The 22,386-nt window shown below is 47.4% G+C and overlaps 1 protein-coding gene across 1 annotated transcript in view; it reads right to left on the minus strand.

The window, feature by feature from the left end:
• Window positions 1-21,274, minus strand: part of REV3L (REV3 like, DNA directed polymerase zeta catalytic subunit) — a 112,331-nt gene extending 91,057 nt beyond the window's left edge. The window contains exon 1 of the mRNA XM_056856958.1: window positions 21,129-21,274. Coding sequence (XP_056712936.1) covers window positions 21,129-21,267 — 139 coding nt within the window. The 5' untranslated portion in view covers window positions 21,268-21,274. The remainder of the gene's footprint in view (window positions 1-21,128) is intronic.
• Window positions 21,275-22,386: the final 1,112 nt, after the last annotated feature.

The raw sequence follows: 22,386 nt of genomic DNA on the forward strand, positions 1-22,386 counted from the left end.
CAATGGCAGAAAAAAATCACAGTAGCAGGCAGTGAATTTTTTGGGCTATCTGCGATTAGACAATGGATCACAAATCATTAAAGAGTGCCATTTGACACAGGGACACACACAGTATTTCTACAAAGTAGGTGACTTGCAGTGCATTCCTAAGGAGAGTAACTCCAGTCTAAACCCATTCATTTCAATAGGCTTCAACAGGAGTAACTCTCCCTAGGAATGCACTGTTAATAATAAATTGAGCAGAAGGCTTAATAACATTTAGCATTTATACAAAACGTTTGAGTGTTCAAAGTTCTACATACACAATCTGTAAAGCAGACCTATATTGTAGATATTGTGCTGATGCTGTGAAGAAATGAAAACATTCAAATTAGTTCAGGTCTGAGATTTGAATCAGTTCATACAATTATGCTATGCTATTTTTGCTCTCCTCAGCAGGGGCTTTTGAAGGTGCAGCTGTGCAACTGGGTAAGATCAGTAAAACAGAGTTGAACAACAGTTACAGGCAAGTGCATCAAAGTCCTTCATGCAGACACACACATGGGACTGAGTCTGAGCAGAGTTTTCCTAGTCTCATAGCAATAGCAGGGGGCACCCACCCTTTGATTCTATTGGACGATCTTGCCATCAAAATCGTCCCATGATCCAAGGGGGGCGCCCCTCTCTCCTCAGTTCCTGGCTGCTGCCACAAGCTCCTGCAAAATATATGAACACAGTAAGACAGCCCACAGCAGGGCAGGATGGGAGGAATGTGTGTCTGCATGAAGGACTTTGCTGAACAACAGCTACAGGTAAGTGCAACTCTGTTTTCATCTTCAGTCCCTCAGTGCAGCCCCACATATGGGATTTTAACAAGCTACTCACAATAGGAGGTGGGGAGGTGACCTTCTGGAACAAAGACTGTAACGCAGCCCTGCCAACATCTGCCTCCTTTCTGGCTTGCAGGTCTAAGGCATAGTGTTTCACAAAGATATCACCATCGGACCACATTGAGGCTCTGCATATGTCAGCTAGTGGAACCCTCAGTGACCACGGAAGAAGGTGTGTGTGTATGGGGGGTGCATTGTTAGGTAACTGCAAGAGTCTGTTCATGTTCTCAATTTTCCTGGTTGTAGCTGGAGTAGAAGCAGGATTCTTGAGAACAGGCCCCATAATATCCTCCAGACCCTGCAGAATAGAAAAAGCCACCATATCAGGAGATCCAGCATGGAGTCTACTGAGGATCTTATCCCTCGGCTGCATATAAGTTGTAGAGATGTTTATGTCCAATGCCTGGGCCATCCTGATAATCTGTTCCGTGCACAGACAAGAATCCTCAGTTAGTGAGGAGGAATCTTGTTCTCCCACCTTGTCATCTGGAGAGGTTTCGGACATGGCCTCAGAGCTATAGGAGGCAGCTGGGTCTTACTCATATGCAGAGTTTGACACATGTGGAAGTCTGGATAAAAGGCTGGTGAAATGTCTGAGGAGGTTTCATGGAGGCCTGGTGCAGGGGCCTACCAGAGGGATCAAGTTCTTTTTGCTGGCAAAATTCTAGCCACCCTTGAATGTGGGCAGGGGGCAGCATAAATGAGGGTGCTTGATAAGGCATCCACAAGGCTGTGAAGATGACATGGTCTGGGAAGCACCCATCTCAAGGGCCAAACATTCCAGCTCTGGCTCAGATACAGACCTGTCAGGCGAATCAGACTGGGGTGAAGGTGTCCTAAGGGGGACAAGGATCACTTCAGGAGATGGAGTCCTAGGTTTTGGCTGGGACTCCTTGCTCTTCTTTGCAGATTTGTCCTCCTCTTTGTGCTTGCTCTTCAGCTTCAGTTTTTTAGCTGATATCTAAGAAGCAAGGGAACAGTGGCTATGGAACTTAGAGCCACCAGGTTTCAAAGCCTTTGGAATGGAACCAGAGGCTTCTGGGGTCATAGGAACCGACCCAGGTTTTTTTGGATCTGATGAAACCGAAGCACTTGGAAAAAATAGAGTTGCACTTACCAGTAACTGTTGTTCATTGAAGTCTTCGTGCAGACACACATATGGGACTGTGCAGGCCAGCCTTCGGTGGAAGATTTTCTAGTCTCCTAGATACAGAGGGGGTGCCCCTCCCCTTGGGAGAAAGAGTGGTGGCTTGTTCACGCTCAAACCACCACGTGACCCGATGGGAGGGGCACCCCTCCTCCCTCAGTTCTTGTAAGCCGCCGTGAACTCCTATGTTAAGAGATAAAACAATAATAGTGAGCCACAGCGGGAATTGAGGGAGGGATGTGTGTCTGCACGAAGACTTCAATGAACAACAGTTACTGGTAAGTGCAAGTGTTTTCATTTTCAGTCTTCTGTGCAGCCCCACATATGGGATTTTAGCAAGCTACTCACAATGTAGGAGGTGGGGAGGCAAACTATTGGAAGAGTGACTAGAGCACTGCCTTTCCGACATCAGCCTCCTTTCTCGCTTGCAGGTCTAAGGCATAATGACTAACGAAGGTGTCACCAGCCGACCAGGTCGCTGCCTTGCAAATGTCCAGAAGAGGAACCCTCCTGTGGAACGCAGCCGATGCATCCTTGGCTCTTGTGGAATGCGCCTTGATGACCAGCGACACTCCTCACCGGCAGCCTTGTATGCTGACCGGACAGCAGCCACGACCCACCTGGATATTGTCTGGGAGGAAGCAGACTTTCCCTTTTTGGGTCCAGCATAACAAACAAACAGAGACTTATCAACTCTAAAGTGTTTAGTCCTATCCAAATAATAAAGAATAGCCCTTTTAACATCTAATGTGTGTAAAGTTCTTTCAGCATCAGAGGAAGGGCTCGTTCGGGAAGAACATGGGCAAGGTAATAGCTTGCGCCAAATGGAACTTAGAAATGACCTTTGGCAAAAATTCCAAACTAGGGTGAAGGACAACTCTTTTCTCGAAGACTTTCAGAAAGGGCAGATCCGACCGTAAAGCAGCCAGTTCACTCACCCTTCTGGGTTGAGGTAATGGCCATTAGGAAGGCCGTCTTCCTAGACAAAAGGGAGAGGGGGCATCCACTGAAAGGTTCAAAAGGGGGCCCTGTAAGCTTAAGAAGAACCAATTGGAGGGACCATTGGGGCACCAGAACAGGTATCAGGGGAAACACATTCAACAGTCATTTTCATTTCATTTCATTAACCTTTATTGGCATACCAAAGACAGAGATAGAAAAAACAACAACAAAATACCTCCAAAGGGCAATACATATAAGTTACAGTCGGGTTAATAAAACTTTTCTTGTTCTTTAAGAACTCCTGTAAGAAATTCAGCCACGGTAGCAGTAATTTTGGGATCATGGTCACTCAAAAGAAATTTGCATTTCACTTCATTACTCCTGTATGTCTTGTACTGGAGCAAAGTAGATAGCAGTTTATCCCGCAGAGTCACATAGAAGGGGCAATCTAAAAGGATGTGGTCAATTGTATCTAACAAGTTTAAACCGCATGTGCATAGGCGTTCATGTCTAGGGATCTGGAGGTATCGGCCTAAGAGCATCCTAGATGGGAATGCATTAACCCTAGCTAATAGAAAAGCGTGGCGTTGAGAAGGTATCTCTAGGTTATCTAGATACCTAGCCATTTTACCCGATCCATTATTAAGGCCTAGGGCCGCCGGAGAGCAGATGGGGGGAAGAGCTGGGTTAAAATTCTGCAATTCTACATCAAGGAGACGTTGCTTGATTCTTTTAAAGATGTAAGATTCATTGGCCAGAGCAAGATTATCTAAATCAATTCCAATTTGACAGAGTCTAGATCTAATCAATATGTCCCATGAGAAATAATGAAGTTCACTTTTCAAGAAATATAAAAGGGAACTTGGCTCAATTTGAAAATATAATTTGAGCCAATATCTTATTGTTTGAATCCAGGCTTTGGTGGCAATCAAGTTTTGCCCAGTTTCATAACAAATTGTGAAATATGAGACACATTTAGGTATCCCCAATATTTGTCTAAGAAATATGGCTTGGATGTTCTCCACTTCTTGATTAAGAGTTCCAAGCCATAAGGGAACTCCAAACAGAAGTTGGGGGAATATTTTCAAATTCAGGATTTTTATCACTGCAGGAACACACTGATTCCCCTTCGCGTAGAAAAACTGCTTGAGTTGATTTAAGGAAATCCTGGTGGCTTTAATAGTATTTTGTCGATGTATAGACCAATTGAGATTATAGTTATAAGTAATTCCCAAATACTTATAGCTTTTAACTTGTTCAATTGAATCCTTCCCAATGTGCCATTTGTATGAGGACCATTTTTTGGAAAATACCACTACTTTTGATTTGGAGGAGTTAATAGAAAGTAAATTAAAATGGCAATAAATATTAAAAGCATCTAAATATCGTTGGAGGCCTACTTTAGTGAAAGAAAGAATGACGGTGTCGTCCGCATAAAGAAGTAGAGGTAAAGACTGGGACCCTAATTTAGGTGGATGACCATTAACTGAACCCAATGACTGCGCTAGATCAGAAAGAAAAATATTAAAAAGTAGGGGAGCTAAAACACACCCTTGTTTAACGCCTCTTTGAATTAAGATTTTCTTAGTCAGTCCACCATTAGGTGAGTATTTAACTTGGCAGGTGGTATTTAAGTGTAATTTCTTTAAAAGTATTAGCAGCCTGGGGTCAATTCCTAGATTTGACAATTTGTCCCACAGTTTCTCTCTAGGAATAGAGTCAAAAGCACTTTTTAGGTCTATGAAAGCTGCAAACAATTTCCCCCCACCTATCTTCATGTATTTTTCCACAAGAAAGGATAAAACGATACAGTGATCTAAAGATGATTTGTTCTTAGTGAATCCTATTTGCTCTGGGCCAATAATGGATTTAGCTTGAGACCACTCCAAAAGGCGGGTCTCAAGGTGTCTAGCATATAACTTGCCCAGTACTGATAGCAAGCTAATAGGACGATAATTTCCCGGTAGATTGGGGTCTCCCTTTTTATAGATTGGCATTAATATTGAGTTCAGCCATGAATCAGGAAGGATACCATAATGATCAATTGATGTAAAAAGACTGGCTAGTAGTGGAGCCCACCAGTCAGCATATTTCTTAAAAAGTTCGACAGGGAGCCCATCAGGACCTGGTGCTCGACCGCTTTTTAGTTTAGAAATTAGGGTCATAATTTCTTCCCTACTTACTGCATGCCATGGAGGGATATTTGCAGGAATAATTTCGTCATTATCAGATGGAGGGGCCACTGCATGGCCAAAGACGTTAGAAAAATAATCAACCCATACTTGAGGCATAATACCTGAGTCAGGAGAGGGTTTGTTGTTTAATAGACAAGAAATTGTTCTCCAAAAGATTTTACTGTCACTTGATTTCAGAGATAAAAAGAGCTGGTCCCATCTTTTTTGATAATAGGCTTTCTTTTTATTAACCACTAATTCCTGATAAGCTTTTTTGGACGATCACATTCAACAGTCCCTTCATAAACCTTTTTGAGAGGGGGTGAGAAAAAAACTGTCGACCCTTCAACTGGGTCGTGGTGCGCGGAAATTGCAGCCAGAAAAACCTTCACTGAGGACACTGCTAGGCCCCTGTGTCCCAATGTGAGCAAAAACTCAAGAACTACGGATAAGGGACAATTGAAAGGGGATAAACCTTTCTCTGAAACCCAATTTTCAAACTGTACCCACTTTCTAGCGTAGAAGTCCCTGGTAGAGGGTTTCCTAGCTTGTAAGAATCCCTTGAACTTCAAGGCCCCTTGTGAGCACTGACCAACCAAGCTGTCAGATGAAGTCTGGGTACGTCTTGATGCCATGCTTCTCCCCACAGCAATAGGTCCAGGACCTGAGGAAGGGGGATGACATCGGGACCGGCTAGTCTGATCAATTCTGGATACCAGATCTGCCTGGGCCAGATGGGGGCAATGAGAATGCAGGAAGCGTTGTCTGCTACTATCTTGCCTAACACCCTGGGCAGCAGTGGGAAGGGGGAAAGGCATACCAGAGACGGTTGGACCAGTTGATCTGGAAGGCATCTCCCAGAGACAACCTGTCATTCCCTGTCAGGGGACAAAAATCTGGAGCTTTGGCGGACTCTTGAGTTGCAAATAGGTCCACCTCTGGGAAACCCCATGTAGTGAAGACAGGTGGGAGGTATTTGTCCTGTATGGACTACTCGTGGTTGGTGCCATAGTCCCTGCTGAGGGTATCTGCCCAAGTATTCGATACCCCTGTGATGTGGATAGCTTTGATGAAGACTTCGTTGGATAGGGCCACCTCCCAAAATCTGATGGCCTCCTCGCATAGAGACCTGGACCCAGTGGCCCCTTGCTTGTTGACATAGAAGACAGTAATCATGTTGTCTGATTGCAGGAGCAGCCTGGAACCATGAACCACATCTGCAAGAGAGGTAAGGGCTAGACGCACAGCAATCAATTCTAGCATGTTGATATGCAAGGTAGACTGTTCCACAGTCCACAAACCCTGTACAGCATGGCCTGCACAATGTGCCCCCCACCCATTTAGGGAAGCATCTGTAGTTAGCACCAAATCATGGGACCAGTACCCAAATGGGATACCCTTGAACAGATGTACATCCTCTAACCACCAATCCAGGGACCTGAGGACAACCCTAGGGATTGAGTAATGATGAAAGGGAGTATGCATCGTAGGCTTGAAACAGTTGAGGAACCATAACTGTAGGGGTCTCATGTGTAGTCTGGCATTAGGGACTAAAGCCATAGTTGAGGCCATAAGGCCTAGTAACTTTTGGATTGATTTAATGGTTTGCCATCTTATCCTCTTAAAAAGCGAACTAGTTTCTTAAGGGAAACAGTTCTCTCGTCCGGGAGAAACCCCAGACACTCGTGGGAGTCCAAAATAGCCCCAATGAAGGAGACTCTTTGAGCAGGAATCAAGTGGGACTTTTTCCAATTTATGGCTAGGCCTAGCCGTAAACATGTAGACAGAACCAAGCTGATGTGGTTCTCTAAAGTGTTGAGGGAAGTGGCTGTAAGAAGCCAATCGTCTAAATAGGAGAAGCTGGTGCAACCCAGAGTTCTGAGATGTGCTACCACCACAGCCATGGTCTTCGTGAAGACCCTGGGGGCTGTGGCTAATCCAAAGGGCAGGGCTATATACTCATAGATGTTTGCACCTTGCCTGAACCTTGAATTTCCTATGGGTTTGGTGGATGGAGATATGGAAATATGCATCCTTCAGGTTCATCACTACAAACCAGGCCTCACAGGCCAGTAACTCCATGACCCCTGGAAGAGACACCATTCTGAACTTTGAAACAAACAAATATTTATTCAACTCCCGGAGATCCAGAATAGGCCTACAGCTGCCATCCTTTTTATCAACAAGGAAAAACCTTGAATAAAAACCCCAATCTTGGGAGGTTTAGCACTGCCTAACTTTCAACTCTATGCTGAAGCGGTAGCTTTAGTATGGCTAAAAGACTGGATGAATTTGTCAAATGTACGTTTGCTAGACTTGGAAGGTTATAATAACTTAAGTGGATGGCATGGTTATTTGTGGTATGATAAAATTAAATTACAAGCAACATTCCGTAATCATATAATCAGGTCCTCTCTACTTCGTATTTGGATGAGATATAAACACATTTTGGAACCAGAAACACCGATGTGGATATCGCCCCAAGAAATGCTAACTTTGCGCCCACTTAGACCAGACAAATTTATTACTTATCAAGATCTAACTAATTGGGAAGGAAAGAAATGCTCACTAAAAGACTTTCAACTGCTTAAGGATGATTTACAATGGCTTCAATATTACCAAATCAAATCAGTTTTTGTACAAGATGCAAAAAAAGGTTTCTCTAAAGAAAAATCTCCTTTTCAAAGGATTCTACTAGACAATAATACAAAGCTGATTTCTAAAATGTATAATCTCCTTTTAACAATATACTGTGAGCAGGACACGATTAAACCAACTATGATCGACTGGGCTCAAAATGTGGGACATGATATTGTTTTAAATAAATGGGAAAGATTATGGTCTAAAGATTTAAAAGGAATAAAAGCACAGTCAGTGCGAGAAAACATCTATAAAATGATGTATAGATGGTATCTAACACCCAAGAAAATTGCAAAGATTTATAAAACGATGTCCCCTACTTGTTGGAAATGTAACAAAGAAATTGGTTCCTTTTATCACATGTGGTGGACCTGTGACAAAGCCAAAGACTTCTGGGACATGATTTATAACGAACTGAGATTAATACTACAAAAGAATATATCCAAAACACCAGAAATGATGTTATTGAGTATGATTCCAGACGACTTAGCAACACAAAGAACCTTTTTGATATATGCCACAACAGCTGCGAGACTGCTTTATGCAGCGAAATGGAAAGGGCTAGAAACTCCAGAGAAAAAAGACTGGATTGTTAAAATGTTTGAAGTGGCAGAAATGGCAAAACTCACAGCTATTCTAAATGAAGAAAATGACGTTCGGTTTTTGGGGGAATGGGGGGCGTGGATGCATTATTGTGAATATGAGTTAAAATTGGGAAGAATGGAAGAATATTTTCTAATCTGATCCAGAGGATTATTTTTGATTTTTTTTTATATTGAATAAGCATAATTATATTTACTAACAGATTATGGTTTTTTATATATGGTATTGATATTTTATCAAGATTAGATTACCTATGACGGGAGGAACTTTTTATTAAGAGGCAGATAGAGGTGATGGGGAAGTCAAAAAATTTTCCATTTCTTTTTTTCTTTTTTCTTTTCTCTTTTTTATTATATGATATGGAATTATAACAACTTTAGGTTAGAATTGAAATTCGATATTGTTATAGATGTTGTTTAATGCAATGGAAAATTTCTATCATAAAACCCAATAAAATTTATATATACAAAAAACCCCAATCTTGGGAAGAGAGGGGAACACACTGAGCAGCCCCTTTGGAAAGCAACTCTTCCAACTGAGTCACTACTTCCTCCATCGAGTTATCGATGGCTGAGGAAGGGTGGTGTAACACGGGTAAACCTTTGAACTCCAAAAAATAACCTAACATAACAGTTTTAAGGACCCAATTATCTTCACAGATGGCCTGCCAATGTGGGAAGTACTGGTGAAGTCTGTCCAGGAAGAAGTGGTCTCCTTCCTGGACCTGGAACAGTCAAAATTTACGACGCTGTTGGTGCTGGTCCCTTTGAGGTGGAGGGGCCGAGGCAGAGCGGTTCTTACTGCTACCATAATTATTAGGTTTCCTCCTGTTCCCCTGGGGCGGATACTGCTGGAACTGGAAAGGATACTGTTGCCGCTGCTGGGGAGGCCGGTAATAGGAGGTGTAGTACCCTTGCCTCCTCTGAGACAGAAAACGATCTCCGTTCCCACTAGTAGAGGGGAGGACTCCATAACACCTAGCCGCCTGCGGGTCAGCTTTCTTTTCTTTGAGAAAATAATTAGTGGTAGAAGCGAACAGTGTCTCTCTGTCAAAGGGCAGGTCTTCTACTCCTGGTCTCGATTGGAAGTGCGGTATTCCGGAGCCAGGATTGCCTTCGCAGCATGATGGCCAAGGTTAAGGTTCAAGTGGCGGCATTGGCCGCGTGTTTCCCTGCAGCAATCTCTTGTAGGGAGACTTTCATGGCTTCTGACTGAACCTGTTGGATCGCCTTCCTGGGCTCTTCCGGGATGTCATCTAGGTGAAGTGAGATCTTTTTCCTCATGAAAAGCTCATAGCCACCCAGGATGGCTTTGTAGTTGTCTATCCGAAAGCTTAGTGCTGCAGACAAGTAGACCTTCCTGCCTAAGGAATCCAATCTCTTGCTCTCCTTGTCAGAGGGAGACACGTGATGGCCCACCTTTTGTTTGGATTGCATTTCCTCTGTGACTATAGAGGAGGGGGTAGGGTGGGCTGTCAGCAACAAGAACGATTCCGGTTTCACCCTGTATAAATTCTCTACCCTCCGTGTAGTAGCTGGGGTAGAGGCCGGTTTGTTGAAAATAGGGGCTTGGATGTCTTTAAGCCCCTCTAAAACCGGGAACAGAACCAGATCAGCAGAGTCAGCATGCAGTCTACTTAAAATTCTGTCCTTTGGCTTGTTGTCAACTGTGGTGACGTCCAGTTCAAGGGCAGCAGCAGAGTCCTTCGTAGGAGAAGAACTTTCTTGGTCTCTGACCATGTTGTTGGGAGACGACTCAGAGGTGGCATCAGAGCCAATAGGCGCAATCGAGGATCCCTCCAGAGCCTCATCTGGATGATGGAAGGGGGTAGAGTGCTGAAATCCAGGCTGCAACCCCTGGAGGGTTTTGAACCTTGGTACCCTCTGTTGGGACCGTCGGACGAGTACCCCGATGACCCTTCTCTGCTGAATGACATTCTTGCTGAGGCGCTGCGGACGGATGTGGAGATCAATCGCCTAATTGTACTTATTCGAGTTCAGTGGCGTCGCCTGGCTGACATGACCCCCTGGACGACCCCCGACGCAGATCAAAGTGCCCAGCACGACCTCCGTACACTGGATGGTTTGTTGGAAGAAGTTTGACTGGCGCAGGAGGATTTAGCAGCCTTGACCCGCTTATTAGCGGGGTTAACTGTACGTGAGGCGCAACAGGAGCCGACAGCGGCCCCAATCCACCCCGATCCATGGCGGGAGCACGGGCGGAAGAGGTCCCGATCTCAACTGTTCCTGATCCCAACTTGTGCTTGAAGGAAGCACGGGATATAGCGGCCCAGACGGCCTGTTTGTAGGACTGACCTCTGCCACGGTGGCCGAACTCACGAAGCGTTTAACCCCTGAGTTTGGAGCAGACGCTGCTGCTCTGGCAGTTCGGGTTCAACCATTATTGGACCTAAAGGATTCCTCTGAACTCCTTCTGCTTTGGGAGCAAAAAGCCCTCCCGATCGTCACCACGGCGATGGCCGCCAAGCTCGAGGCCAACCAAGTGCTCGCTGACCAAAAGCGAGCCGAAGAACAGTTGCGGGCAGCAGAGGCGGCTGCAGCTCGAGCGCGGGCTAAGAAAGATGAGGAGCAATGTTTGGCCGCCGCTCGAGGCCGCGCGACAACGGTCATGGACGTGCGTCCTAAAGACAGCACATGATTCGGGTTTATCCCCTTGTTTTCCCCGACTTATGGCCCGTCTTGCGACGTGCAACGCACACGACGGCTCGCAGGTCGCTTGATCGAGCCAGACTACTCGGATGAGGAGGACTTGTATGGTGAGGAATCCCACTGGGCTACTGATCTCCGGGTCAGCCAGTCCCGACGCTCGGGGGGAACTGGGGACGAAATGCATCTCTTGTGGGGCCAGAACCAGGACTTGACTGATTGTGTGGCCCGTCTGCAGGACCAAATGGCATTGCTACTTCGAGAAAATGAACGTTTACAACGAGCTCAAGCTCCCCCAGTCCAACCAGTACCAACTCAGCCAACTCTGCCGGCTCCATGACCACAAGTTCCGCCGCTGAGGGCACCACTTCTCCCCCCTCCGGGACAACCAGCCCAGCCGCCTCCAAGACATCCGGCTCAGCCGGTCCCAGGAGCACCGGTTCTGCCACCCCCAGGGCAGCAAGTTTTGCCGCCCCCAGGGCAACCGCCAGTGCTACCTCCAGCGCCCCCTCCCGTGCAGTGGAAACAACCACGGTTAAGGGTGACTTACGACGGCTCAGTTGAGGCTCTGCCCTGTTTCCTACACCAAGTGGACAGTTATATGAGGGAACGGAGCAGCACTTCCCAACTGAAGACAGCCGAGTGCGGTTCGCTGCCTCCCTATTGACTAGAAAAGCCGCCGACTGGATGGTCCTCCAGTTTGACACTCGGGACCAATCCATACGCTCACTCAATGAGTTCATGCGAGCGTTACGGCGACGTTTTGAGGACCCTTTCCTGGGAGAGAAGGCCAAGGCAGCCCTCCTGCAACTTCGACAAGGCTCTACACCAGTGCGGGAATTTGCGGACAAATTCCAAAGCTCGCCAGTAAAATAGTGGACTGGACGGAGGCCACCCGAATACATTATTTCCGGGAAGCCTTACATCCTGAGATATTGAACTGGGCTTATATGCAACGAGACCCAGACACTCTTGAAGAATGGATTTTACTAGCTGAGGAGGTGGAGAGCCGCCAATTCCTTTCGCTGGCCCGACGTCGAGCCAGGGAGGGGGGCAACCAAAAGACCCCGCCTAAGGCTGCAGCTCCTACACCGCGGAGACCTGCTCTACCCTCGCAAGACCGCATGTCTTGGTTTCAAAGGGGAGCCTGTCTCGTTTGCGGAACCGTAGACCACTTTGCTGCAGCCTGCCCACTTCGACCGGACCGGTTGGTACCTTCTCGACTGGATGGACCACCCCGGAATCGGGGGCGACCTCAGCGAAGAGGCACTGCGGCCAACCGTAGCTCTGCTCCAGGACGAACCACGCCGTCGGCTCTCCATGTCGGAGATGCGCCTCGCGAGTCTGCACCGGTGGACCCATCGGGGTTCTGGATTACAAGTGCCCCAATAGGGGACAGTTCACCGTCTTTGGATGAGGACAGAGACTGGGACCCTCCTGCTTTGAATGTTGAATCTCCTTTAGATCTGTCAAAAAATGGGCAGGGTCTGCGGTGAGTGGAGCGACACCGCGGACCCTCGCAGCTGTTCCTGCAAAACCCAAAGCTCCAGTGAAGGTGAGTGAGATTGAAGATACTGTGTATGTGGACGTAGTGTTACAGCACCATAGAAGGGGCCCCCAGTTACAAGTCAAAGCACTCATAGACTCCGGGTGTGCCCGCTCCCTGATCAACGAAGCCACTTTCAAAGCGCTCAAAGTCAAGTCAGAGACCCTGCCAGCTCCCATCCAGTTCGCCCAAATGGATGGCAGTGACTTCAAGGGTGGGCCAGTAGATCGTCGCACTCGCGGGATGGCGATGGGCATTGACCACCACTGGGAGCAAATTCACTTCACCATAGCCCCTATCAGATACGAAGTGGTGTTGGGAATTAACTGGCTCAAGGGGCACAGCCCATATATTGACTGGGGGGCTGGGACTATAAAGTTCTCTGATCCTAACTGCGACCAACACCATCACGAGGTAGCTATTGTACCTCCATCAACTTCGGCTTTAGTCTCAGACACCCCCTCGTCCTCTCCACTAGCTGTTGAATATCTGGACTTTACAGACGTTTTTGATGTGCAGGAATGTGATGTACTGCCCCCCCACCGCCGAACAGACTGTGCTATTAAAGTGGTGGGAAATGATAAACTACCTAAAAGTAAGATTTATCCCATGAGCGCTACCGAACGTACCGTACTACATGATTTCTTGGACAAGAATTTGGCTCGGGGTTTCATCCGGCCGTCTACCGCCCCTTCTTCAGCCCCTTCTTTCTTTGTGTGCAAGAAAACGATTGACTTGCGCTTATGCGTCGACTTTCGAAAACTCAATACAGTCACCCAATCCAATACCTATGCCATTCCTCTGATCTCGGATCTCTTGGGACAATTACTAAACTAGACTTGGTGGAAGCCTATTACAGAATCAGGATTCGGGAAGGCGATGTACCTCTAACAGCCTTTTCCAGTTGCTTTGGCATGTATGAATTCTTAGTGATGCCTTTTGGATTAAAAGGGGCCCCGGGGGTCTTCATGCAATTCATTAATGAGATCCTACATGACTTGTTGTATAGAGAAGTGGTGGTTTATTTGAATGATATTCTCATTTACTCTAAAACTATGGACGAACACATTGCCCTGGTGAGGGAAGTATTGCAACGCCTCAGAAACAATCAGCTCTATGCTACGGTGTCCAAGTGCGAATTTCACCAAAAACAATTGACCTTCCTGGGCTATATAATTTCACACCACGGTCTCACTATGGACCCTGACAAGGTGCAGTCTGTAACCAGTAGGGAACCACCCTCCACCGTAAGCAGGTTCAGCAATTTCTTGGGTTCGCTAATTTCTACAGGGGGTTCATCCCCAACTTCGCTCAAATCGCACTCCCCATCACTGATCTCCTTAAGGCTAAGGGAAAAGGAAGTGCCGCCGCATTGCCTTCGGCTACAATCAATTGGACCCCCCAGTGCCAAACTGCTCTCAAGCGACTGTTTACCTCTGAACCGGTGTTAAAGCACCCTGATCCCGAGCAAATGTTTATAGTCCAGGTTGAGGCCTCAGACATGGCAATGGGGGGTGCACTTTTACAGCAAGGGAGGGACGGTCTTCTGCATCCGTGCGCTTACTTCTCTAAGAAGTTCGCGCAATCTCAGCTCAACTGGCCGATCTGGGAAAAGGAAGCGGCCGCCGTCCACCATGCCCTCACGGTGTGGAGGCAGTTTTTGGAAGGTTCTAAAGTCCCTTTTGAAGTATGGAGCGATCACAAGAACCTGGAGGCGCTCATGGGGGGCCGTAAACTGCCCGCGAAACAGGTACACTGGGTGGACTTCTTTGCTCAGTTCCGTTTCATATTAAAATATGTACCAGGAAAACAGAATGTCCTGGCTGATGCTCTATCCAGGCTTCCCCAATACCCAACCAAGGTTGAACGCCCCACAGAGTCCCTGTTCACTCCTGCTCAAAGAGGTTTGCTGCCCACTCTAGCAGTCCAAACTCGATCGCAAACCCAGCTCTCGCCACAGCCTTCGCGGGGGGGGGGCACTTCAAGCCCAACCACGCCAGTCGACCCGACCGTGCCACCCCCGCCTCCTTCGCTAGCTTCGCTGGCACCCGGTCACCCTGACAGTCTAGCCATCCAACCCCCCTCGGGAACATCAGCTTCCCCTCCCTCCAGCACGGAGCCCACACCGCCAGATGGGGTGGATCTAACAGACCCTTTTTTTACCTCACTTCGTTCCGATTGCCAAGCCGAACTCTCTGCACAAACCCTTTCCTCCACTCTGACTGAACGTGGAAGTTTTTGGTACAAAGACTCTAAGTTGCATGTGCCTAAAAGGCTACGGAAGGAAGTACTACAGCTAGTCCATGGAGCCAAGACTGCGGAACACTTTGGATTTCTAAAAATGTTACATTTGTTACGAAGACAGCCTTGGTGGGCGGGCATGCGAACTGACGTGGATTCGTTCATCCGCAGTTGCCCAGTCTGCGCTACTGTTAAAAGGGCCCAAGGGAAACCTCCCGGATTATTGCAACCATTAGAGACCCCACCAGACCTTGGGAAGTAATTGCTATGGATTTTATGACTGACCTCCCCCTCAGCAAAGGAAAAACTGTACTTTGGGTAATCACTGACCTGTTCCCTAAACAGGTACATCTCATCCCTTGAGCAGGTATCCCGTCCGCCCCAAAACTGGCCCGCCTCTTTGTGTCACATGTCTTCCGTCTACATTCCTTTCCGCACAAGGTGGTAAGCAACCGCGGAAGTAACTACGTGGCTAAATTTTGGAAAGCTTTCTTAAAATTAGTGGGGGTAGAACAAGGTCTCTCAAGTGCTTTCCATCCCCAAACCGATGGCCAGATAGAACAAGTGAATGCTGTACTAGAATGATACTTGAGCTGTTATGTTAACTATCATCAGGATGATTGGGTTGAGTTGTTACCCTTTGCTGAATATGCGTACAATAATGCTGTGCATCAATCCACTGGATTTAGCCCCTTTTGGGCCGTTTATAGGCAAGACTTCGGACCCATAAGCCATAACGATGTCTCCAGGGTGGAGGGGGGTGAAAGTGTTGCTGACTGGGTACACACGATTCAGACAACCTGGCCTTGGCTGGTACGAAACCTGGAGCGAGCTAAACGTAAATACAAGGCTCAAGCTGATAAACATCACTCACCAGGCAAGGACTACTCGGCGGGGGACATGGTTTATTTGTCCACCAAAAATCTACAGTCCAACCACCCGTGTAACAAACTCAGTGCCAAGTACGTGGGTCCCTTCCCCATTGCTCATATCATTAACCCAGTGACTGTGGAACTTTCACTCCCAAAATCACTCAGGCGGATCCATCCTGTCTTTCATGTCAGTTTGCTAAAACCACATGTACCTTCTCCCGAGTGGGATCCTGAACCACTTCCTGAAATACCGGTGATGGTTGGGGGGGAGGAACATTTTGAGATTGCAAAGGTCTTGGAGCCCCGTATCCATCATGGGTCTCTCCAATATCTAGTTCGTTGGAAACATTTCGGTTCCGCTCACGATGAGTGGGTACGCGCACGTGATATGTCTGCACCCCGTTTGGTCCGCCAATTCCATACTGCCTACCCTCACAAACCGCCGCCCCCAGATGGAACAGTGGGGGGGGGGGGGGCTAAAGGAGGGCAGGATGTCAGGCCTGCTTTCCACTGCTCTCAGCAGCCTGTCAGACTGAGAATGTTTTGGTTTCGGTTCCACCAGGTGCATCTCAAGGCCGAGCCTGCTAACTGTTGAATTCCTGTTCCAGCGCTCTCTCCCATGGGAACGGCTCCTCGTTGGGAGGGGGGTTGCCATGACCCGTTGTGACTAATGCTTTCCCATACAGGCCCTGTACTGTGCTACCAGTTCCCACTCGTGCCAATTTACCTGTTAGCTCTGTACACCTGTAGGTTTTCCAATAAATCAACTCTCTTTTGGACTACTGGTCTGTGGATGTTGTTTATGGGATTACCACAGGGACAAGTGCTTACAACTCCTGAAGCATATTTATTTGTCAATAGACTAGAGTCTTTGGTGGGGTGCAGGGTGAGGAATCTTTTAGTTAATTTGTAAAGCCATATGTTCCTACATGCATTGGATTCCCCCCTCCAAAAATATGGACAGACTCCAACATTGTCTGCAGATTGGCCGGATTTGCTGTTTTTGTTCTTGGCAACATTAGCTTAACAGTGATTTCTTTGAAAGGCAATACAGTTCACCAAAGTGAAAACTTCCAATGTCAGTTTGAACATAACATGGTTATAATTTCCACAATAGAATATACCCCTTAATCTTAAAAAAGTTCGCAACTAGTGGAAGAGATTCAATATTAGCAGGAATGTATTTGGTAGAATGTATGTAGATGAGTAGTTTTAGGTAGATGCCTCTGACTTCGTTCACACAAGTATCAATTCATACGGTGTGATAATTAACTTTGCTGTGGGATTATTTGTATACTGCGAGGGAAGATGCCATATAGAAGCTTCTAGGACAATTTATATCATAATGCAAGTTTGTAAATGTCATCTATCATAAGATAATGATCAGGTGACCCGCAGATAAATGTTTATTGCACTGAAAAAAATCCTGTGTTTTTCCCCATCTGTGGCCACTATTCTACTAGAAACAAGTATCCAACTTTCATTCAAAAGACTAACAATTCTTTTGTGGCCTAGCAATATTGAGGTTTTTTTTAAATTGCAATACTGCTGGTCAAAGTTTTCATGTTGGATCTCATGAGAAATGTCGTATGAACACAGCCTGTGTTGACTAAGCTGACGAGGCATGAAGCTTATTTCTTAACAAAGCCCCAGCTGAAGAATTTATTTTGAAACAGAGTACAAATGTATCAAAACTGTAATGAGATGTGACAGACTTACATACTTTTGTTCAGCCCCAATCATAAAGACTGTTCTGACTTATTTCAGTGAGATATATAATGTACTCAAGAAACCACACGCAAAAGGGCCAAAAGTATGAATAATCTTATGAAAATTTATCTAATATATTTATTACAATAAAATCCACAACTTAAGGCCTTAATATAGCCTCTATATTTCTATTATACACCTTTTGCATGTGGTTTCTTGACCTCAGGGTACTTAATTCTTCAGTTTTAGGAGTTTTTTTTTTTGTGGGCATATATAATGTACTCTCCATGCTTATTTTAGTAAAAAGCAAATCTCACACAAATCTTGTATGTTCAAAGGGTGTAGTTCCCTCCACCCTGTTACAAGCATAGTGAAGCTCTTTTTATTCCACAGGGCATTTGCAAGTGTTTAAGATGTTGGCTTTGTCAGCTGTTTTTGATACTATTATTTTTACCTTTACGACGCACCCCCCCTTCCAACCACTTCAATATCCCACTCACTCAGCCCGGCCTTATATGCTGAGGGGAAAAGCGTCGGCCTGCGTATATTTATGAGGAGATTATTTCTTTCTCCTCCAGTCCCACACCCTTATTTACCTCAGTGAGAAATAGGAGACAAGAGGCTTTTCAACTTAAACAGAGGAAACAGGGAAGTTTATTAAAGAGAACACACAGAGGTTGGTTTTCAGGAAAAGGCAGAAATTTTGGAGGGAAAACTCAGAGTTAGATTGATACAAGCAAGATTGCTTTAGAGAAATAGCTTAGATGTTCTCTTTACTCAAGTTACTTTCAGTTCTCAGTTCTTAAGCTTAGTTCTACCTCACAGAACTATTATTCAGATGTTCAGACTCTCAGTCTGTCATTCAGCTTCAGACTCTCAAAACTCTGTCCCCAGCCTAGCTCTCTCTCTGACTACCCCCACCTTAGTGGTTGTAATCCTCCACACCTTCCTGCTACTGGAATAGCTCTACCTCAGAGACTAATTCCCCTTGTGACTTGAGAATGGGCCCTCGGTCTCTAACCCAGTTCTCATTCCTGTCACTCCCACAGGTTGTGTGTGTCAATAGCTTTGGCTTTCACAGAACCCCTCAGGTTCACAGAGTATAATCTTCTTCGTCTCCTCACCCAAGCCCTGAATCTATCACAGCCTTCTCTGGCTGGTCCCAAGCTTCCAATGCTTTCTGTCTCTCAGAACTCAAGAGTGTCAGCTCTCTGGCTCCGCCCACTCTTGGCCTGTCAGCTCTTGCTGCTGGTTAACCCCTTATCCGTCCCAACCTTGCTAGTGGTTTCTAAAGTTTTATGGTATGTTTTAATGTTGTGTCAATCTCTAATTTGCATTGGGACCCACCTCACATATCAGAAAAGCACTATGTAAATTTATCAGTCAGTAGGCACAGACAGACGTTTTTTGTGGTTGACACTAACCCCTCCCCCAAGACCTGTGATACGTGCAGAGAACTGAGAAGCTTTCTCTGCTTTCACAGTAGTCTTTCACATAAGGCAGAGTAGCAATATTTCTCCCTTTTGTAAAAGCAGTGGGAATGGTGACCACACCCCTTCCCTCCCCCTAGTTATTCATGAACTAAAGTGAACTAAAATAAAGAAGGCATGATTCTCTGCTTTTGTATTAGGCATCACAGAAGGGAAAGCAAAAACCTTTCATCCTTTCCTCCCAGGTTCTCCGTAGCTCATACTGACCAAATAGAGGGCCTTTTTGTGTTTAACAGTTCGAGCTTTTGGGGGGGGGGATACTTACTGCTAGTAATTAAATATAGGAACAATGTACATATCAAAAAATGTCACCATTACAATTAAAAATAATCTCCTCAGGAGAAGCAACATTTAAGATCAAGAAATAGAACATCAAACTCCAAGTTTGTTAACTGTTTTATTGAATTTCTACTCCACCCTCCCCAGCCAAAGCCGGGCTCAAAGGAGCTAAGCAACAATTAAGCAAACAACTAAACAAACAATTAAGCAGAGCATTATATAACACTCAAACACCTTCCTTTCCTAAAAGTAACTGGAAAACTACTGATATACGTACAATTAGAAATTATGTAGAATTGGGGAGGGGCTCTGGCTCAGTGGTTGAGCATTTGCTTAGAATGCAGAAGGTCCCAGGTTCAATGCCTATATCTCCAACTAAAAAAACTAGGTAGGAGGTAATATGAAAGACCTCTGCCTGAGATCCTGGAAAGCCACTGCCAGTCTGAATAAACAATACTGACTATGATAGACCAGTGGTCTGATTCAGTATAAAGCAGCTCTGTGTGTGTCAACATGTATTATACGAAATATGTGCAAACAGAAAAGTTACTGCTGTTCCACACCAGCATATCCAGATATGAATCCAGTAGCACCTTACTCAGCAATAAGAATCAAAGCTCCCTTCATCAGATACAGCAATACAGATATAGCATATCAGACAAAAGGAGTATTGACTCCTTATACCCCCAAAATTCCAGTTGGTCTCTAAGGCACTACTGGATTCATATCTAGCTGTTCTACTGCAGGCAAACACTGCTACCCTCCGAAAATATCTTCTCAGTTTCAAAAGCAGCCTTTAGTAGCGACATGTAGTCCTTTTCTGTATGACTCGGGTTTTGCCATGCCATCAATATTACATACATACTATGTTTTATACATATTACGTGGTCCAGCTAGAAGTTGTAGTTCCCCAAGTCACTGTACGCTTACCACAGGTTAACTAGTTTGTTAATTTAACAGAGATCAATATCATAAGGGAAAACAAAGGATACAGAGGGGTTGACTGAAGGGGAGTGTAACTAGTAACAGGTGTTCACTGGGAGGGGAGTGTACTGTAGAGAATCCAAGTCCACGAAAGCGTAAAAAGAGATTTTAAAAACCTACAAATACAGCAAAGCCCAAGAAGGTATCAATACGTGTTTAGGATATTCCTTCTGGGGATCTTCCAGGATTAAAATGCAGGGTAGAAACAAACAAACAAAAAAAGAAATAAATGCATACTCCTGAAAAATATATAAGCTTTAGAGAATGCCAATTTAAAAGGAGGTTTTGCCAGTGATCTAGGATGTCCTTGCCATGTATCCTCAAGGGAACCTTCAAGCATAGCTCACAAACCTGGTACACCTGAGGACGTTTTATGCTTAAAATGAAAAACAAGAAGAGTTATGGCTCTGCACAGCCACTAGGACAAAAGCAGTGTTTATACAGCTGCATTTCATTATGGCTTATAATACACGGGGGCGGGGTGGGGGGAGCGGAGAGCGATCGTCCGCTTCCTGCAGCGTCTGCCCAAGGATTACACTCTTCAGACGCAGCAACACAGACAAGTACAGACAGCCCCGCATCCTCTCGCCCCCTGCTCGTTCGTGCCACAGGCAGGGGCCGGCGGCGCCGGGCCCCCGCGCAAGGGAAGGCGCTCTTCCCCTTGCTTGCAAGCGTTCACAAACACAGAGCAGACACGCGGGTGTCCGTTAACGGCAGGCGGAGGAGTTCGCTCAACCGCAGCGGCGGGAGGAAGGGGGGGGGGAGAGGAGGCAGCGGGTCGGGGAGGCGCCCAACACCCCAGGAAGGAAGGGCGAGGGCAGCGCCCGCCCGTCAGTCAAGGGAGAGCCAGTCCTTAGCCAAGGGCTGCGGGAGTCCAGCGGCCAACCCGGCCGGCGGAGGGTCGCAAAGGGGGCCCTCCGCCGCAGCGAGCCGCCCTCCCTTGGGAGCGCCTCGTCGCTTCTTACCTGACGGCGTGGCTCCGAAGACTCTCACCACCGGCACCCTCCTGACCGGGGCCTCCCTGAAGTGGGACTGGCAGGGGTCCAGGCCGGGCAGAGGGCTGCTCATGTAGTAATCGGCGGTCACGACCCTCACTGAGAACATGTTCGCCGTTGCTAGAGCCGGCGCCGGCGAGGGCGGCCGTAGGGTACACCCCGCGGCCGAGGCTCTCCCTCCTCCTCGCGCCCCAGCCTGCTGCCGTCGCCGCAGCACGAGCGCAGCCGCCCTCGCTCGCCGCGTCTCGCGCTCGCTCGCGCGCCCAGGCGGGAGCGGACGGAGCACGCAGGGGGGCGGGGGGGAGCGGCCGAGCGCGCGCGCGGGCGCGCCGTTGAAACACCAACGGCCGCGGCGGGGCCCCCAGACCAGGCGGAGCTGCGTGCGCCTCACGGTCGGAAACCGCCCTCTCCCCTCAGCGCCATCGCGGTCGTGTCTCCACTGCAGCGGTTGTTGCCATGATGATGATGTCACGGGCTCAACCACCAGCGTTCGCTCGCGGGAAGGGGTGGTTGGTCGAGGACGGTAGGGAAGCCGGCCCTCATCCTCCTCGCTTCTGCCCTCACCCGAGGCGGCGTTTGAACGCCTATGGGGGCTTCGAACGGTGTTATCGATTGCTCGGCTTTCCGTTTCTTGGGGCTGAGGAACGCCCAACCGCCAGTCACTTAAGGCTGGTTATTTGTCTCCCGTCCGTTTAGGCGCCATTTCGGAAGCAGAGCTGTGGAAAGGTGAGTCCTGAGAGCGGTCCGTGGAGGGGGAGGAATGAAAGGGAAATCTCGTGCCGTTTGCGGTCACGAGATGCCGGAGAAGGAGCCGACGAGGACCTCACGGGATCACGCTTCCCGCGCGCGTTCCCTTCGGCTCAAACCCCCTAGCGAGAGGGCGGGAAAGAGGAGGATGGATGGAGAGCCGGGCCCAGCCTATAAAAGGGCGGCGGCCGGTGTCGTTGGTGGACGTGCTGCTGCCTGAGGCGCGCCGTGACGCGCGCTGCGGAAGAAGGCGGAATTCTCGCTCCTTTCCCCCCCTCCCCTTTCCTCTCTGGATCTCGCCTGTTCTCGCGGGAGGCTGTAGAGCCCCCGCGTGTTGTCAAAGCTCAGTCCTCGACGCTGTGGCCATTTATGCACGGGAGGTTTTGCCTTGGATTTGCCGCTCTCTGGATGCACGTTTTCCCCACCCAGATTCTCCATCCTTTGAGAATTTGGATGGAGACAACGCGCATCTCGAGAGCGG

The sequence above is a fragment of the Euleptes europaea genome, chromosome 10, assembly GCF_029931775.1.
Source record: "Euleptes europaea isolate rEulEur1 chromosome 10, rEulEur1.hap1, whole genome shotgun sequence".
NCBI classification, from domain to species: domain Eukaryota; kingdom Metazoa; phylum Chordata; class Lepidosauria; order Squamata; family Sphaerodactylidae; genus Euleptes; species Euleptes europaea.